The sequence below is a fragment of the Anguilla rostrata genome, chromosome 9, assembly GCF_018555375.3.
Source record: "Anguilla rostrata isolate EN2019 chromosome 9, ASM1855537v3, whole genome shotgun sequence".
Lineage (NCBI taxonomy): Eukaryota > Metazoa > Chordata > Actinopteri > Anguilliformes > Anguillidae > Anguilla > Anguilla rostrata.
In genome coordinates, this window is record NC_057941.1 from 14,921,061 (window position 1) to 14,937,594 (window position 16,534).

At 40.0% G+C, this 16,534-nt stretch overlaps 1 protein-coding gene across 3 annotated transcripts in view; it reads left to right on the forward strand.

Moving 5' to 3' along the window:
- Window positions 1-16,060, forward strand: part of tnmd (tenomodulin) — a 73,741-nt gene extending 57,681 nt beyond the window's left edge. For all 3 annotated transcript variants that reach the window (XM_064350546.1, XM_064350548.1, XM_064350547.1), the window contains 3 exons: window positions 9,079-9,232; window positions 10,561-10,661; window positions 15,355-16,060. In XM_064350546.1, the coding sequence (XP_064206616.1) occupies window positions 9,079-9,232; window positions 10,561-10,661; window positions 15,355-15,564 (465 nt within the window). In that variant the 3' untranslated portion in view covers window positions 15,565-16,060. The remainder of the gene's footprint in view (window positions 1-9,078; window positions 9,233-10,560; window positions 10,662-15,354) is intronic.
- Window positions 16,061-16,534: the final 474 nt, after the last annotated feature.

Consider the following 16,534-nt stretch of genomic DNA (forward strand, 5'->3'; position numbering starts at 1 on the left):
CCTGCTTCAAGTCTCCATTGATTCCACAAAAATCTGCCCCTTTTTCAATAGTACGGATTGTATTACTGCACAGGCTCAACTACAAGGCGCAGCAAATGGCACACAAAAGATTAACTGCTGCAACTTGTAAGAACTAGGAATTTTGTTTTTCTGATTTCCTTCACTAAAACAGGAGGCATACTCATTTTATAACATTATTTATGCTTATGTTAATTGATCTGCCATTCACTAGCCTGCTTAATGTAAATAAACCAAACCCATTGTTTTAATGATTTTTCATTTTCATGGCGACTAACTAGGAAGCGTCCATTAGTCCATTAGGGTGGTTTACAATTTAATTGAAAATTTAACGTGGGTCTCTCATTCCCCAGTTTTGCCGCAAGTATACGGTTCACATAAGCCAGTAAGGCTTATGTGAAAATTCTGTGCGATGGCTGCAAAAAGCCACTGTACACAGTATGCCCTGCAAAGCAATTACAGAGAATATAGGGACTGATGAAGACTTAATATTGGCCCTGGTGGAAGTGGCTGTTAAAAGTGAATTGGTATTCTAAAATGCTTGCACTCTTGTTCAGTCTATGCCTTTGACGGTGTTTAGAACAAATGCTACTGGGACAAATGTTCTTATGTAGTACTTATTGCACAAGTTGAGGTGTGCATAATAGAAGCCAGCACTACAGAGTGCTCTGACAGTCTGAGGTACCTGGCTTCTTGAACCAATATTCCTTTTTAATCATCCCCTCTGAAAGACTGAGATACTAAAGGAAGAGATGGGATGTAGGTTCTCCTGAAAAGGAAATTGGAATAGGGTTATCTGAGTAAATATCACTTGAGTCGGTCATAACACGATCTGGCTTTTTCTGTCTGTCCATCTTCTAACCCTATATGAAGATCTGGAGGGGCATCTCACACAAATCTAGTTTTGTTCCATGAGTTTATTTGCTAATATTCCATCAACCAAATCGCAAAATTGAATGGTGTTGCAGAACAACTGAGGAAAAAACTGAGGTTTATGTATGCCTAACTCTTCAGAAATAAAATTTATGTCACTGTATTTGTGAATTAAGATTTGTGAGTCAATTTCCACACAACAAAATTTCAACATGAAAGAGAACCAATTACCCCCCACCACCAAGAAACTATATTTTATATTGAAGGGTAAACTGCCATGGTTTACATAAAAGATGGGCATTGAAAATGTAGAACAAAAGGAACAAGATGTAAAGGTCTTTGGATATCTTTTGACTGTTTGTGACCCCAAACTGTGCTGCTTTGTGGATGTAGAAATTTACTTTTTATTTTGTTTTGTTTTACTGTTTTGTGTTCTTGGGTAACTGGACACCAAAAGCCTTTCACAAACGTTTTAGCTTTATTTGTAATAGCTGCATTTTTACTACAGTGAAGTACCATTCCATCTGTAGTTCTTCAAGATCTGATATTTTCAAAGGCCAGTCCATTGTCTTTCCCAAGAATAAAGTCTACAGAATCGCCTTGTACTGCAGTACTATTTCTTTTTTTTTAAATCTCTAACAGCATTTCATTCCACAGCTCTTCATCTCTGTGGCCACTGAGCCTCAGAAAATGTTTAAAAAAGAATTATAATGAAATTTTTTAAAAATCTAATTTCTTTCAATGTGGCTCAAAATTAATGATCAAGTGCATGGCAGGTAGACTGACAAAAACCCCAAATGTATCATTTTCCTTCCTTTAAATGCCTAATCCATGTTTGCAGACACTAATTGACTTGCACCATATGTCCCCTGCCATTCTTATCTTATTCTGTTGTGCATTGTGTGTAACCTAATTAGATTTTGCCGTTTAGATTTAAAGCACAGCTGTGAAATGATTCAGTGTAGGAGGACCTGGTAGAGCACTTGGGTTGTGCGAGAGAAAGAGAACACTGCATTATGCATTATTGATATGAATAGTGTGTGTGTGTGTGTGTGTGTGTGTGAGAGAGAGAGAGAGAGAGAGAGAGGGGGAGAGAGAGTAACAGAAAGTTGGCAGGTCATTCTCAGACATGAATCATTATTAAATACATATACGCATATTTATTATACGGCATACAGTTGATTTTTCTTCAGTCCTGGTGTGCTACATTAAGGCATTAACAAATTCTTTATGTGTAAAGGAATTGGGCATTTTCTCAAACAATTAAGCAAACATTTCATTAAACTTTTTGGAAATAACTAAAATATTGCAACAAAAAAAAGTTTCTTTTGATTGCTTTTATGTAAGGAACTCAGAAATAAGCTCTAGGGTCTAAAAAGTGCCAACACAGTCAACACAATCTTTAATCTGGATTCTGCTGCACACGCGAATCGCATTCAGCGACTGTAATTGTGAACCACTAGGGATGTCTTGTGTTTTTTATTTAATAAAAAGTAGGTTTGCTCAACTTTCAAGGTAGAGATGACACATTTGGTCCTGTGCTGCTTTGTTTTCAACAAGCAGGAAAGAGACTTGATAAACCAAACGGTTTTAAACAAGTAGCTAATTATCACTCTCTCTTTCGTCATTTTCAGTGCTTTTGTCTCTTTCACCCTTACTGTCATCAGCCCACAGCAGCACACAACATTTTGATTCAAGTGGCAATTCTGGTCTTTTCTCTGCCTCTCAGTTCTCAGCTGTGGCCCCCAGGAGTTTCTGTCTCCTAGGACACCACAGCAGTAACCCATTAGTATCAATTTCATTCACACCCCCGCTAAAACAAAATGAGTTCAATGAATTCAATTAGTTCAAGCACAGTATATTCTACAACTGCATGCTATGTGATATGTACAGGCCAGATAATTCATATGAGAATATGTCTGACCAGTGCTGTTGTCAAATGAGTAGAATCCTCCCTTTGTATACTTGACTCAAGTACATAGAATAGTATTTGAGGCATGATGAAAATAGACTAGCAAGGTGTTAAAATCATTTGTGACTGAAAATGTTACTCTAATTAGCGTTTTGATGAGTCAGCATATGTCAGTGTTGCCTGGAAGGTGTTTCCTGCTCAGCAGTTATAAGTTAACATTGTGTGATAGGGTGATAGGTACGACAGCTGCTCAGCACACAGTAAAACTGCACACACACACACACACACACGTATTATATATATATATATATATATATATATATATATTGTCGGACAAGCAAGGATTAATTAAGAATATGTTTATCTTCTGAATCCAGCGGTTCCAACAATCAATGTCCTTGTTAAGATGTTCAGCACTCTGAATACTGAACCAAGTGATATTGCGTGCTAGAACCCCTCACTTTACCTACATGTAAAATATATTTTATGTGATTTAATTTAATAATTATTATTTAAAATGAGAATGATCAATTCAATTGCCAAATTCATTGATAGGTCAATCTACAGTGCAATGGTGGAATCAACCAACAAGTCAAAACAAGCTCTATACCAGGTTTTAAGATTAAATAATTGAATTCAATAAGTAGCAGTCAATTATAATGAATTGAAAACATACATTCTTTATTGAATGCAGGCACACTACTTCTAAATTACACAACAGAAGGCATACAGCAAAACATTAAACAACTAATCTAGAAATACCAGAAAATAGAAAGTGAGAGACGGATAAGAGAGAGAGATAGAGAAACGGATCAGCCAGACCTTGCCAAAGTATCACCCACTTCCAGTATAAGTGCCACAAGGAAACCAGCTAAAAACACACAACCAAGGAACCACCACCAAAATAAAAAGAGGAAAACTCTTCTTCTTCTATGCTCCGAAACCAAACGCAACACAACAACCTTTTTTCCTGTGGCAATCTTAAATACCTTACCCAGCATGGCTTGAGGATGTTTTGCCCTGATTGGGTGATGCTGAGTTAAGGTGTAGGATTGAAGGGAAGGGGGGTCAGACTAATGTATGACAAGGACTGGCCTACCTAAAGATTGCATTTAAACTTAAAGAGGACATGGGAAAGGGAAATGTTAGGCATGTAGGGTCTCCGACCCCCAAAATGGTGTCCTGTGTCATCTGGTTTGTCTCTTCGAAGGGGGTGAGACCCATAGATTGTCTGCCTAGATTAGGGTATCAGTAGATTTTATATTGCCCCAATCATATTTGCTTTGATGCTTGTGACGGGGAGGCCAGGCCACATTCTTATTCACTGATTCCCTCTCTAAGGCCAAAATCTAAACACTACATATCCTACAATATATATATATACACACATACACATACAGTGAGTTCCATAGTGTTTGGGACAAAGCCATATTTTTTATCTTGATTTGGCTCTGTGCTCCATAATTTTTGATTTGTAATCAAACAATTCAGATGTGGTTAAAATGGAGATTCTCTGCTTTTATTAATGGGCGTAAAAAAAATAACATTTTGGTTTTACCGTGTAGAAATAACAGCAGTTCTTATACATAGCCCCCTCATTTTGGGGTGCCATAAAGTTTGGGATGACAAATGTCACAGGTGTTTCTAATTAGTCAGGTGTGTTCACTTGCTTCTTTAGTGCAAGCATATGAGGGCTTTCAGTGTCTAGTCTTGATACTAGGCTTTTGATTGTCTTTGAAGTCTGTTATTTTGTCAGCATAGTTGTGCCAATGAAAGTCAATGAAGCTAACAGTCAGAGGAATGGGCCAAACCTTAGGCTTACCAAAATCAACTGTTTGGAACATAATTAAGAAGAAAGAGAGCACTGGTGAGCTTCAGACATGTTTTGTGTGAAGCAGTAATGTCACAACTGAATTATTTCCAGTGTTACTCTAATACTCCCTCTTTGATATCATCATTCCTCTTTGCAATGTTATGTTTTTGTACAGGACTCTATCTTGGACTCGGCACAACATGGCAGTAACCCAGATGCAAATGTCTTTGCTGTGTTACAGACAGACACAGTTGTCATTTTCCCATTCAGCACCTATGCAAATGACCTTGTGGGAAGCTTGGTCTTAAAATGAGGTGTAGTCATGTAAATTGTCGGCATATTGTTTTTTTGTTTTTTTGCAGCTGCTGAAAGTGCTATGAACAACCAAAACCTTGTCTTAAGTCATGTCGCAGTTTCATTGTATCGATTTGTCACTGACTACAGTCTGCGTTAATAATAACGATGGTAACATGCTGTATAGTAAGTCTGAAAACAATGAAAGCTACTACAGCACCTCAAAATCATACAATCATCCACATTACACTGCAAGTACAATGAGAAAGGGGCATTGCAGTATTTTAGTAAATATGCATAAAACAGAGCATGTGCAGTAATCCCAATGTTTTGTGCTTTCTCAGCGCATAATACTGAATATGAAAGCTAAAATATTGCATGTACTGTAGCTTGTCATCAAAACCATGGCAGAGCAAATAAGATGAGTTTGTGCTGGAGAAGCTGTGATGAAGTTTGGTATTATGGCTGCTTTTAAAATGGCATTTCTCTTTTTTTGTTGCCTCTCACCTGAGAAGTGACCTTCTCAGCTCCCCAGAGCATCATCTCAAGCAAGATATCAGGTCATTTTCCAGCTTTGAAGTTAAAAGTCCTGTTTTGGGGAGATTGGTGTCGTAACCCTCCTGCTTGCTTGCAGTGGAGGCGTGTTTTGGTTTTTTCCCAGTTAAAAGTGCCAATTAAAGACCAGTTGAAGTTTGCTCTGCTCTTGGACTTGGTGGCAGAGGAGCAGATTGGCAATAACTCCAACGGCTCTTTTAATCAGTTGTGATGAAGCTTGGGCGTTTGATGGGAAATGTGTGTCAATGGTTTGGGTAAGTACACAGCATGGCAGATCGACTGGATGTGCAAGATAGATAGTCAGTATGAACTATCACAGTCTGTCTGCAAATTATTTTTATATCATAGTAGTATAATTCAAAAACATAAGCACAGTTGACACAGGTTCACATTGTAGCCAGATAATTAAGTAAGGCACTGTTAAGCTGTGGACAAGGACAAAGTCATCTTTGTAAAAAAAAGAAAAAAAAAGAATGGTCAAGGTAATTGTGTTCTGTTTATTCTGCTAATTAGCAAGGGACAGTAATGGCATTGCACATGTATTTATAAATGCATAAAAAAACAAATCCCCCTTCTTTGGGAGGACATCACCAAAACACATGCATATATCTCTATTAGACAGAAATGATACGCAATGGCTATCATTAAGCAATAATTGTTTACTTCACAGCTCATGAGCCGGAGAATCAGCTAATTAAGGGTATTAATACCAGTGTGCTTAGACTGCATGAGGAAAATATGAGGGGAAAGGGTATTCCAGTTTGTCCCTTTCTGACAGATTGTACACTGCAGTGGGTCGTTACAGAGTTGTTCCATTTTACAAATGAAATTTTAACTTGTTGCCAAACACACATTTGAGATGTAATGGTGATGTGTGTTCGAAGGTGTCTTTTAATGTGTCCTTAATGCCAGGTGGAAACACATGCTAAATTTCACATTTTGTATTTCACTTTGGTATAACACAAGTCATTTTGTGGAGCTTACCCCATGGTGTTTGCATTGTGCAGAGACAGCGCACTCCCAGGAAAACAGAGGGAGGAGTGTGCTGAATGACCAAAGACACAACTTTTTAAAAATATTGCACTTTGTATTTATTTAACTACTTTTCCATTTTGTGTTTTGTCATGCAATTTTAGGGCTTTTCTCAGTGTTCCTGCAATATGCCTTGATACATTTTCCCTTAGCCTATATAACAAAACCGCTATAATTTAGAAATACAAACATTGAAATCGGTTTCGTAATCTTTATGAAATTAGGTCGCTGATGGTGCATAAATCGATGCTACAATGCTGGATACGTCTGACGCAGCTGTCCATCGGTAGTTGGCTCAGTAGTAAAAAACGTGACCTTTTCAGAGTTAAAATATTACAGGAACAGGTAACTAACACTACCTAGTAAATACTACAGAGCATCTACTACTTAGTACATACTACCTAGTACGCTCTGACTATGTGTACTATGTAGTATGCACTAGGTAGTATGTACTAAGTAGTATGTGCAATGTAGTTAAACACAGCTTTAAAAAGCTAATTACCTATTGTTAAACTGCATTATTATTGATGTCATTGTAAAGTAATCATTTTAATGCTTTAATGTCTCAACAATAGCAGTACCAGTGACTATAATGGTACAAATCTGGAATTTTTGGCATTTAATACAGCGTCCATGTTGAACTCCACCCACTTCCGGTTTTTAATCCGAATACAATACAATTTTTTGGTTGAACAAATACAGATACAAATACCAATAGTGCCATCTCCCTCCATCCCTAATATATATATATATATATACTGTAGTTTGCTGAGTCTTTATTTGAAAATAGCTCAAATGCAATCACAGTTGCTGCCATTTCTTTAATGGTGAATATCTATTTCCCTGGTTCCTTCAAATTATGTTGTTATGTCTTAACAAATACGTCCTTTTTAACTTTATCCTGAAGTTGAATCAGTAATTGTCAGTCTCCAAATCGTCAGAGCTACCTCTGCATCAGCCAGACGCTTGCCAGTTCTGCGGCTGAACCTCAGCTGATCCTCTGATGCATTGTGCCTATGAGTACTTCTCACCAACAACTCATTAAGTTGTAGCCTGTAGATGTTTGGTGTTTTGTTGGGAGGAAGTAATTAGTTGTAAGTTAAAAAATATCAGCTGACTTAAAAACATCCTGCAGGGACTAGGCCAGTTGTTTCCCTTTTCCTGTGGGCAAACTGTCATAGTTCCAATGTCAATGTTAAAACTTGAATCTTCAATTATAGGGTCCAACCTGAGCTCTTTATGAGCACCTTCACCAGCATAGACGCGAGTAGAATTCAGCAATGGCGTGTAACTCATTCACTCTTACTGGCCACAGTAAGAGTGAACCACAGCCGAACTCGGCGCTGCATATATTAATGTGTGTAGGCTATACCGATTCTCATTGCGGCTTCAAAGTTTTGTTTAATGAGACACCACGCCAGTGGAGAGCGATTTAGATTCTCCAGTTTTGATTTGGAAACTCGGAAATGACAACTACTGCAGCACCAAACACATAAAACAACAATGGTTCAGTAAAGAAGCATGAACTTTGACCACAGACAGTTCTGTAACTTGGGCAGATGTATGTTCATGATTTCAAAGTCAGTCAGAGCACAAGTCTCGAATCTGGATGGAATCTGGACATCTAGAGGGGTGGAAATCTAGGTTGAAGAATGTTTTGACATATGTGGACTAGATTTGATCAATTTAGCTCCAATTTAGCTTTTACCCAGATACAGCCTGGTTATGTCCAACCCACTAGAAAACTTTCACTTTTCAACTAAATCTAGCCAGGCTTCACTGGACATCACATACTGCTCAATACCATCAGATATAGCTGGTTCTCCTCGGCTATAGGCAAGTAATAAAGTCATTTTTATGTTTTTTTTGTTTATGTTCTATCAACATTCTTTTAAATTGTGGATACATATACTTTGCACTGACACTTGGAGAATATTCATGGCAAAGATCTGCAGTGCAGTGTTTGTAATATAAATTATCTTGAAGCACATGTTTTGTTAAAGATAAAATAAAATTTTGATTTTTAGATAGATTTTTGTACTCGCTGTGACACACACGTGGATACATACATTGTCCTATTACTTTTCACTAGGCTATATTTATTACTTTTTTTTGGGGGGGGGGGGATTTTGGCTGGGGAAAATACTGAGTGGATAGTGACTTTGGGAAACCACTATGCACGGTGACTGGTGAAGCAAAAAGTTAATGTCAAGCTCTGTCCTGCAGCCCTCAAATGTTCTGAGGCCTCTGACTGTCTCTGACTCGGTGTTACTGCACTGTTGTGTTGTCTGACATAAACCTTTTTTGCACTGCATTTCATTGTTGTTATCTTATCCAGTTTTTCTTGAAAAAGAGACTGTATCTCATGGGACCTCCTGAGAAAATAAGTTAAATAAGGAGAACAGGCTTTTCTGTGTAGCTGCTTGGCACACCGTGTCTTGAGCCTGCTTGTGAAATTATTAGCATCCTGCTCCTCTTGAAACACTATTAGCTTGGGATGAACAGAATCTGAGGCGGTGGGGATTTCGGAAAATGAGGCGATACTTGCAAACACAAGCTGTGCGTCCTCTCTGACCCACAGGCGGACGATGCCTCGGTCGCTCCGTCAGAGGAAATGGAGGTGTGGGTCCCGTCTGCCGAGCCCATCGCCGACCGTGCCTTCCTGCTCGACTCAAAGATCTCAGAAATCTGCCAGCACCTCCCCGTGCACTGGATCCACCCTTCCCCTCTGAAAGGTGAGCCACAGTCTGCCAAGGCTCAGTGTGATTCCATATTTACATATTTTAATGTTTGACAGCTTTGAAGGACAAACATAGAAACTCCAGTTAGCTGCACTGTAACAGTAAAACGCACAGCATATCTCCACAAGAGCGAGTTTTTGATGAAGGGAATATTAGAATTACAGTCAAAGAGTTGTCCTGGATACTCTGTTACAAGGGTCACATTATTTATTGTGGACCACAATGACTGTAATAAAGGAATGATTTGGCTCTATATTTCACAATTTCAGATTCACATGTGGTTAAAGCGCAGATTCCCAGCTTTTATTAAAGAAATCACAGCACTTTTTATATATAGTCTGACAGACTGTCAGTTTTTAGTGAGTAATTTTACAATTTGGCCATCATTGCAATGTTTGTAATCCAAATTAATCAATAATAGAAAACTGTGACTCAAGATCATGCTTGAGTCTTGTTTAAATAGAAATATGAACGTGTCACTCAGAACAGAAAAATGGACCAAACTTGTTAATTTGCTGCTTTAAGAATAAGCATTCATTTCAGGTCTGCAAACAGAGATAGCTTGGAACTGAAACTCGGTGGAAGTTGATCATGCTTATTCAAGGTTTTTACGTATGACAGCCATTGAGCTTGTGACATGAGCAGAATTGGCTCAGCCTTGTGTGTTTGCTATGACAACTGAAGTAGAACAAGCTATTCTTCACCGTACTTCAAAGGCCATGTGAAATTCTTCCAAGAAAAAAACATCAACACTCATATCTATTGGGTATTGATATGACATCCAATCAGCAGCAAGGCTATGCAGCATCAATGTGATGCGTTTTTTTTTTCAATCACATGGAAGCTGCTTCTGATTGGCTGTCATATCAAGACCCAATAGACAGGAGTGATGTTTGGAGGTTCACAACCTCATCAAGTATTAAAGAAAAAATAAGGAAAGAAAGCCTCTACACTGCAGATGACTGTCATTACGTGTAAAAAAAAAATTCCATAATCATCCTTATGGTTTATCGCCCAACCCAAGTTTATTTCCTACGTCACAGCTACTAAAGGTCAGGCAGATAGCTTTGTTGAGACTGACTTGATTGTCCACCCGAGTCTCTCTTCAACTCCATCCATAAATTTGGCCTCCCAAATGAATGAAATGACCGCAGTAATAACAGTTTAAAACCCATGAGAAAGGAGAAAGGAAAGTGCCGACAATTGCCTTGAGCAGCTGGTGTTAAACACATTTAATGTGAGAACGACAGATGTTTTGAATAAAAGAGAGGGGAAAATGATGGAGCACTTATCAAATTTCACATTCCCCTACGGCTTTGCAGATGTGGACTTCCCAGACACCGAGAATGCTGAGGAGATGCCGAAGGTCAGAGGTCAACGCCAGGTCAGGGATGTTCTGGGCCACCAGACCGTCAATGACTATGTGAGTGCATAACTGAGGAAACAAACCAGAAGGAGGCTGGGCTCTATGTAAAAACGGCCTCCCTTTGTAGAAATTATTAATTGATGCCCACTTTCATGGAGTGCAATAGGCTTTGTAGACCACAGGGCACTGAAAGTGCTCTATATATATCAGTTTAAGTAAGGCTAGTTCAGTTACACAGCTTTAATTTCTCTCATTTTAATGGAGAGGAATATTTAGCCTTCAAAGACATCATCTGTTCCCTGTAGCCCAGCTTTGGCCTCTCTGGTCTTGTCTTAGATTTCTAGGCCACGAGAAGCCCGCATTTTATGAGAAATCCTCCCTGAGGTTACTCATTAATGAATGAGTGAATTTATTAATCTTGCCTTAATTATCAAGGTGAAACCCTCAGGAGGATAAACACCTCTTTCAGCATGTGAACTGTTGCAGTGTAATTCGTCATTGACTGAGGGCAGCCATTTTCCGCTGCCACCTTCAAACTGCAGGAAGCCGGAAGAAAAGCTGAATCTGTCCATTCAGTTCATTGAGGTGCAGAAGCAGTTTTTCATTTGTTGTAAATTGCCCCTCGTGTCTTCAAAACGACGGGCACATCTTACCAATCGCTTTGCCTCAGTGACTGCCAGACCAGGGCTACGAGCGTGATATGGAAACATGCCCAAACAAAGGGCTCTGAATGTTGAAGAAGCTTCAAAGGGCATGATGTAATCTCATTCATGATAAAAACACTGTAGTGAAGGGGATCTAGGCGGCAGGCATATAGATGAGAAATCTGTGGGATCTACATGGTTTCATCCATTGCCCACACGGGCTTGATCAACGCAGGTAATTAGTATTGGCCTTTGAAGCCATGACAGGAATTATTTCCTCTTAAATGTGTCCATCTTCCCTGAAACTTTGAAGCTTAGTGTAACAGGGCAAGGCAAAGATTGTATATTTAATATTCAACACTAAATATATGAAGAAACCTTAAACAGCCTATTTACTCATGCACTTAAGTGAGGAGATTGACGGCCACTCTAAGGTCTAAAGTGTGACAGATTCATTATGTGGTATTAAAACACTTAATGACACTGTACCCCTCTTCTATCTCAGCCTCAGTGACAGTCGTCATAATTTTTATTTTTACTTAGTGTGTGTATAATTATTTCCCCTTGGGGGTAAATGGCATTTAAAATTTCTCATCTTGACCAGACAGGTAATCCACAGTGGTCTATTGGCAATTTGAAGCTAATCTGCTGCAAGGACAGTGCCCTGGTTGCATATTGGAATGATAGCGTGGGTATTAGTGATGGTCCGATGTGGGGGGGCTGAGGATGGTTCTACTGCCTATAATTGGAGTCCGAAGCCGCGTCGACACCAGCGGGTAGACAGGTGTTCTCGACCTTTCTTTGAAGGCACCTCCCCTTTCGTCTCCAGCCAGTGCCCACACGCGGAGGGATGTATTTATATTTAGGGATGTCTCTCCCCCCCCACCGTGTGCTTTTCATAAATAATCATTAACACGTCCGCCATAGAGGTTACAGGAAATACGAGGTTGACCTTTCGCCACGGCGGAGCATTGAGCGCCGGAGTGACCCTGGACATCTTTCAAACTGAATAACTGTCATCCCGGAGCGGGAGAGGAATTGCGCTGCGGTCCTTGACCCACATACTGTTTGATGAGCCTCGGGGATGATGATTGGGCCTTCTTCCAGTGGCCGCTCGGACTTGTAAACTTCCCCCCCGGCTGGAGCGTCGGCGAAAGGCCGGTGTGACCCGTGCTGCCCAGGGGCCGGGCTGGCACGTGGACCGGCACGGCTGAGCAAGCGTTGGCATTTCCCGGGCGGAAGTAGGATCGGGGAATCGGGAGACGGGGGGGGCATGATGCGCATTAAGGAAGTCAGGAAGCGTCTGGCTGGGTCCCAACAGCACCTTCTCTGAATAAGCGAGGAAGTGAGTTTGGATGTGGGCTGATTCGGAAAACAGAAAATCTCGATGCACAGAGTGAAATCTGGACGCCGCGGGAGTGAACTGCAGACGGGTTGACGAGTTTTTATCGAATGATTGTGCAAACTTTTCCACTCGACAGACTCATTCATATTAAATGCTTAATATTACGCTTCGGGGATTGGCTCATTTTTAGCGTGCGGCCGAAAACACAATGAGCGATGGATTAATGGCTTCCATCATTAATTAATGCTGCTTGTTTATAACTGATTGGGGAGATTTCCCATGGTGCTCAGTGCTGATCGCTACCACATTCCCTCGCAAATTGAAATGAAAGTACTGCGTGATTTATGCCGCCACTCGATGCTATAAATGCTATAAATATAAAAGCTTCCATTTGTCTTACAGTGAAACAGCACTACCATGTTTTCTAATTATGCGTTGAATGAATGCGTTCACTGTTTGCAAATGAAAGCTTTGGGTGATATGACTTGATGTTTATTTCAGGTCTAATGTCAGGAGCAATAACACAGTTGCTGTTTGTTTTTGCCTTCAATATGACAACCACAAACTTGACTAACATAATATATTTCCCAAAACAGGAATTTTTGCGTTAGGTCTCTAGCTATAGTGTGCATTTACTTTTGCAGCTTGATAAAAATTAACCAAAGTTAACAGAACACTGCTTGTATAAAAATAACTCTTTAAACATTTACGCATTGCAGATTTGAGCAACTAGGCATCTTATTCATTTATTCATTGGAAAGAATCATAAATATAATTTATTTTTCATTGTAAAGAAATGCCTACTTTTCTCTTCTTGTTTCTTACACTCTAATTCCTTATTTGTCTCCCTTGCATACAAGAAACATGTATCTACAATGCCAACTGTGTGTGCTCTCAGATAGGTTAAAAATGCATTTCATCACTTTCTTCTCCATATTTTTGCCACGTCTCATCTTTGAGTAAACTCAACACTGGGGCCTTTGTGAGAAGATGTATTTCTGATATATTTCTCTATGGAGATGTCATAGCCCAAGTAAGTCCACATGATTGAACAAGGAGCATAACCCATAAAAAATGTTTGTTTTCAGTGCCATGGTTTGGTCAACTCACACCTTAATAGACAGAAGTAGGGTATTTTCATGAAAATATGTCTGAAATTCAGGGCTTGATGTAGGTGATTCAGTTCCACAGTACATGAGCATTATTTTGTGTTGAATGTTGGATTTAACCTCTACGCTGTGCATGCATATGACAGTTTATGAATTTCAGTGTCCAAGAAGGAAACTGATGCTTTTAGGCCTTGACATGACTACATGAAATGTATCATCTATTACATTGTTAGTTCCTGACTTTTTGCCTCGCATGTGGGAAAAAATTTGCTCTTGATAAAAGATGAGATCTGTGGAAGAGTGTGAAGACATAGGGAATCCAGTAAAACATTGAACTGTACATTTAGGCATTTAGCAGACGCATCCAGAGTGCCTTACACGGATTACATGTTTCTACATACAGTCAGTCCACTGATACAGCCACATATTTACTGAAACTGTTCAGGTTGTGCCTCGCTCAAGGGTACAATGTCGCACCCCCACCCCCCCTGATATTCTGCTAAAGCTGCCTTTGTTTTGGCTTCATTTGCCCACAGAATGCATCACAAATCTAGCCGTGGAGGGAAAATTTAAGGGTTTTCATTAGCCGAAAATTATCCCACTAATCGCCTCAGGATTGTCTCATTCGTTTAAAGACAAGGTTGCGAGGATAGGCAGTTAAGGTAGGGAAGAGGTTTAATTTGTATTAAGAAATTAAGAGATGATGGTAGGATAGGGAGTATGGTGTGTAAGTGTGCCTCTGGGGGGGTGCGATACAGTGTAATTATCTTGGTGGTAGTTCAGTAATGTCAAGCTCACTTAATCTTAAAGTACCCAAAGTCGAAGAACCTCAGGCGCACGAATGATGGAAAGGACGGAGGGCAGGGAAGAGTGATGTCTGCAGGCAGAAATGAAAAGGTCAAGGGCCTGATATAATGTTTTATGCTCCGGTGGCTCGGGTCAAGGTGAAATGCTCCTCATTCCTGCCTTCCCTTCGGGCCAGGGCTGTCAGAGGCGTTTTGTTCCGTTTCTGCATGCGTCACCCTTGTCCTGGAACCCACGCCGTCACCCAGAAACCGCAGCGTTTAGCTTCCCGCGTTCCACGATGGACGCAGAGGCCATCGTCAGACGCGGCGTAATGTCAAGCTTCGTTTTTTTGAAAGCCTGCAGTTCACCGTGAGTGACATAAAAGGGGAGGCTTTCAGCTTATCCAAACAGCTTACACTTTAATCGTGAAAGGGAAACAAAAGCAGAGCTCCGGTAACCAAGACAGTTCAACTTGCTGATGTTTCATCAGGTACAGTGTCTATGGTGAGGTCAGTATGGCCAAGGGAAAGACATCATCAGCAAAGGGCAGCATTGGGTGGAAGTAGTCCAGCATTGAGAGCAACCTCTGATAAGTTAACTATAAGTTACTTTCTGGGACAAGAGCAACCAGTATAATACAAAAAAATGGGTGACTTCACAACTGTGTTTCCATTTTTTAACACTACCTGTATATTGCTGGATAAATGTTTTATTATTGGACTTGTGATGCAAATGTCAATAAAGCCTTGTTGAACGCAATTTGTAAAAAATATTGTAACTTGTGAATATAAAAATGCAGTCCAAGCTCTGCCAATACCCAGTATGTATCCCTATATTTAAGCCGACTGTGTGGTCTCCCTTTGCAGAGAGAAGTCGGGATCGAGCTCGACAACAGGCTGGACGAAGGGGGGTACTGCTGCCAGTATTGTCGCCGCTCCCATCGTTACTGCCGTCGCTACCACGAGCCCCTGGGCGGCTTCTGGCCCTACCCGTACTACTACCAGGGCGGCCGAGTCATCTGTCAGATCATCATGCCCTGCAACTGGTGGATCGCCCGCATGCTCGGAAGGGTCTGAGGAGGAACGTCCGGGTCGGGGGTCCTCACTGCTAAGGACAGCGTTCCTGTGGTCAGCCGTGGTGTTCGACACTACTTCACCTTAGCTTTTGTTTTTGGTTTCTGGTGCTAATTGGTGCTACAACAGGAGGGGGGGGGGAGTGCTTCTGATATCTATCACTTCAGGCTCTTCAAAGTCAAGTGGTGCCCGTGGCGCACCGACAAACTCGAATAACCACAGGCTTTCAAAGCATCTTGATACTCAGTTCTTTGCTGTCAGCTTGCTAAAGTGTTCCTCGTCGCTCCCTTTCACCAAATAGGAAAGAAGTGATCATCAGCTATCTAGCTTTTCATATATGATCGTTCACATTTAATTTACTCTTGAATGCAAAACTAGCCTTTTTTTATTTGCGCATTATATTCGTCGTCATGGCTTGTGCCCCATTGCGTTTGTGCATGATTTAATATGTTGTAATGACTTCTGAAATAAAACTTCCATTTTTTATTTGTCATTTTCAGTTATGCTGTCATATTTGAGTCTGCAGCCCATGATTTTTAATAGACAGCATACAGACAGGGAAGTTTTTTCTTTTGAAATTTATCACAGTCAAATTTAGAGTACTGTATAAAGGCAGAAAACTGTCTATCATGTATATATTACTCCTGCATGATAGTAAGTGTGAGACTATTTATGGAGACATTTAACAGCATGATGTCTTTTGGTCTTTAATATCTTTTTTTTACTTGGGCAAGTGTAATTTTGATTTTTAAATGAATAATACTATTAAAAGATAATATCAGCTATATAGTTTGTAATTGTTTTCCATGTCAAACATACCACTTTAAACATGTCTATTTTTAACATTTCTTGTCTTTGCTGGTTTTGTTTAGGACTATCATTGTTACCATTCTCATTTTTATGGTTATTAGAACCTTAATCCAAGAAAAGTTATACAGCTTGCTAATTAAATATTATCCATTTCCCAGCTGAA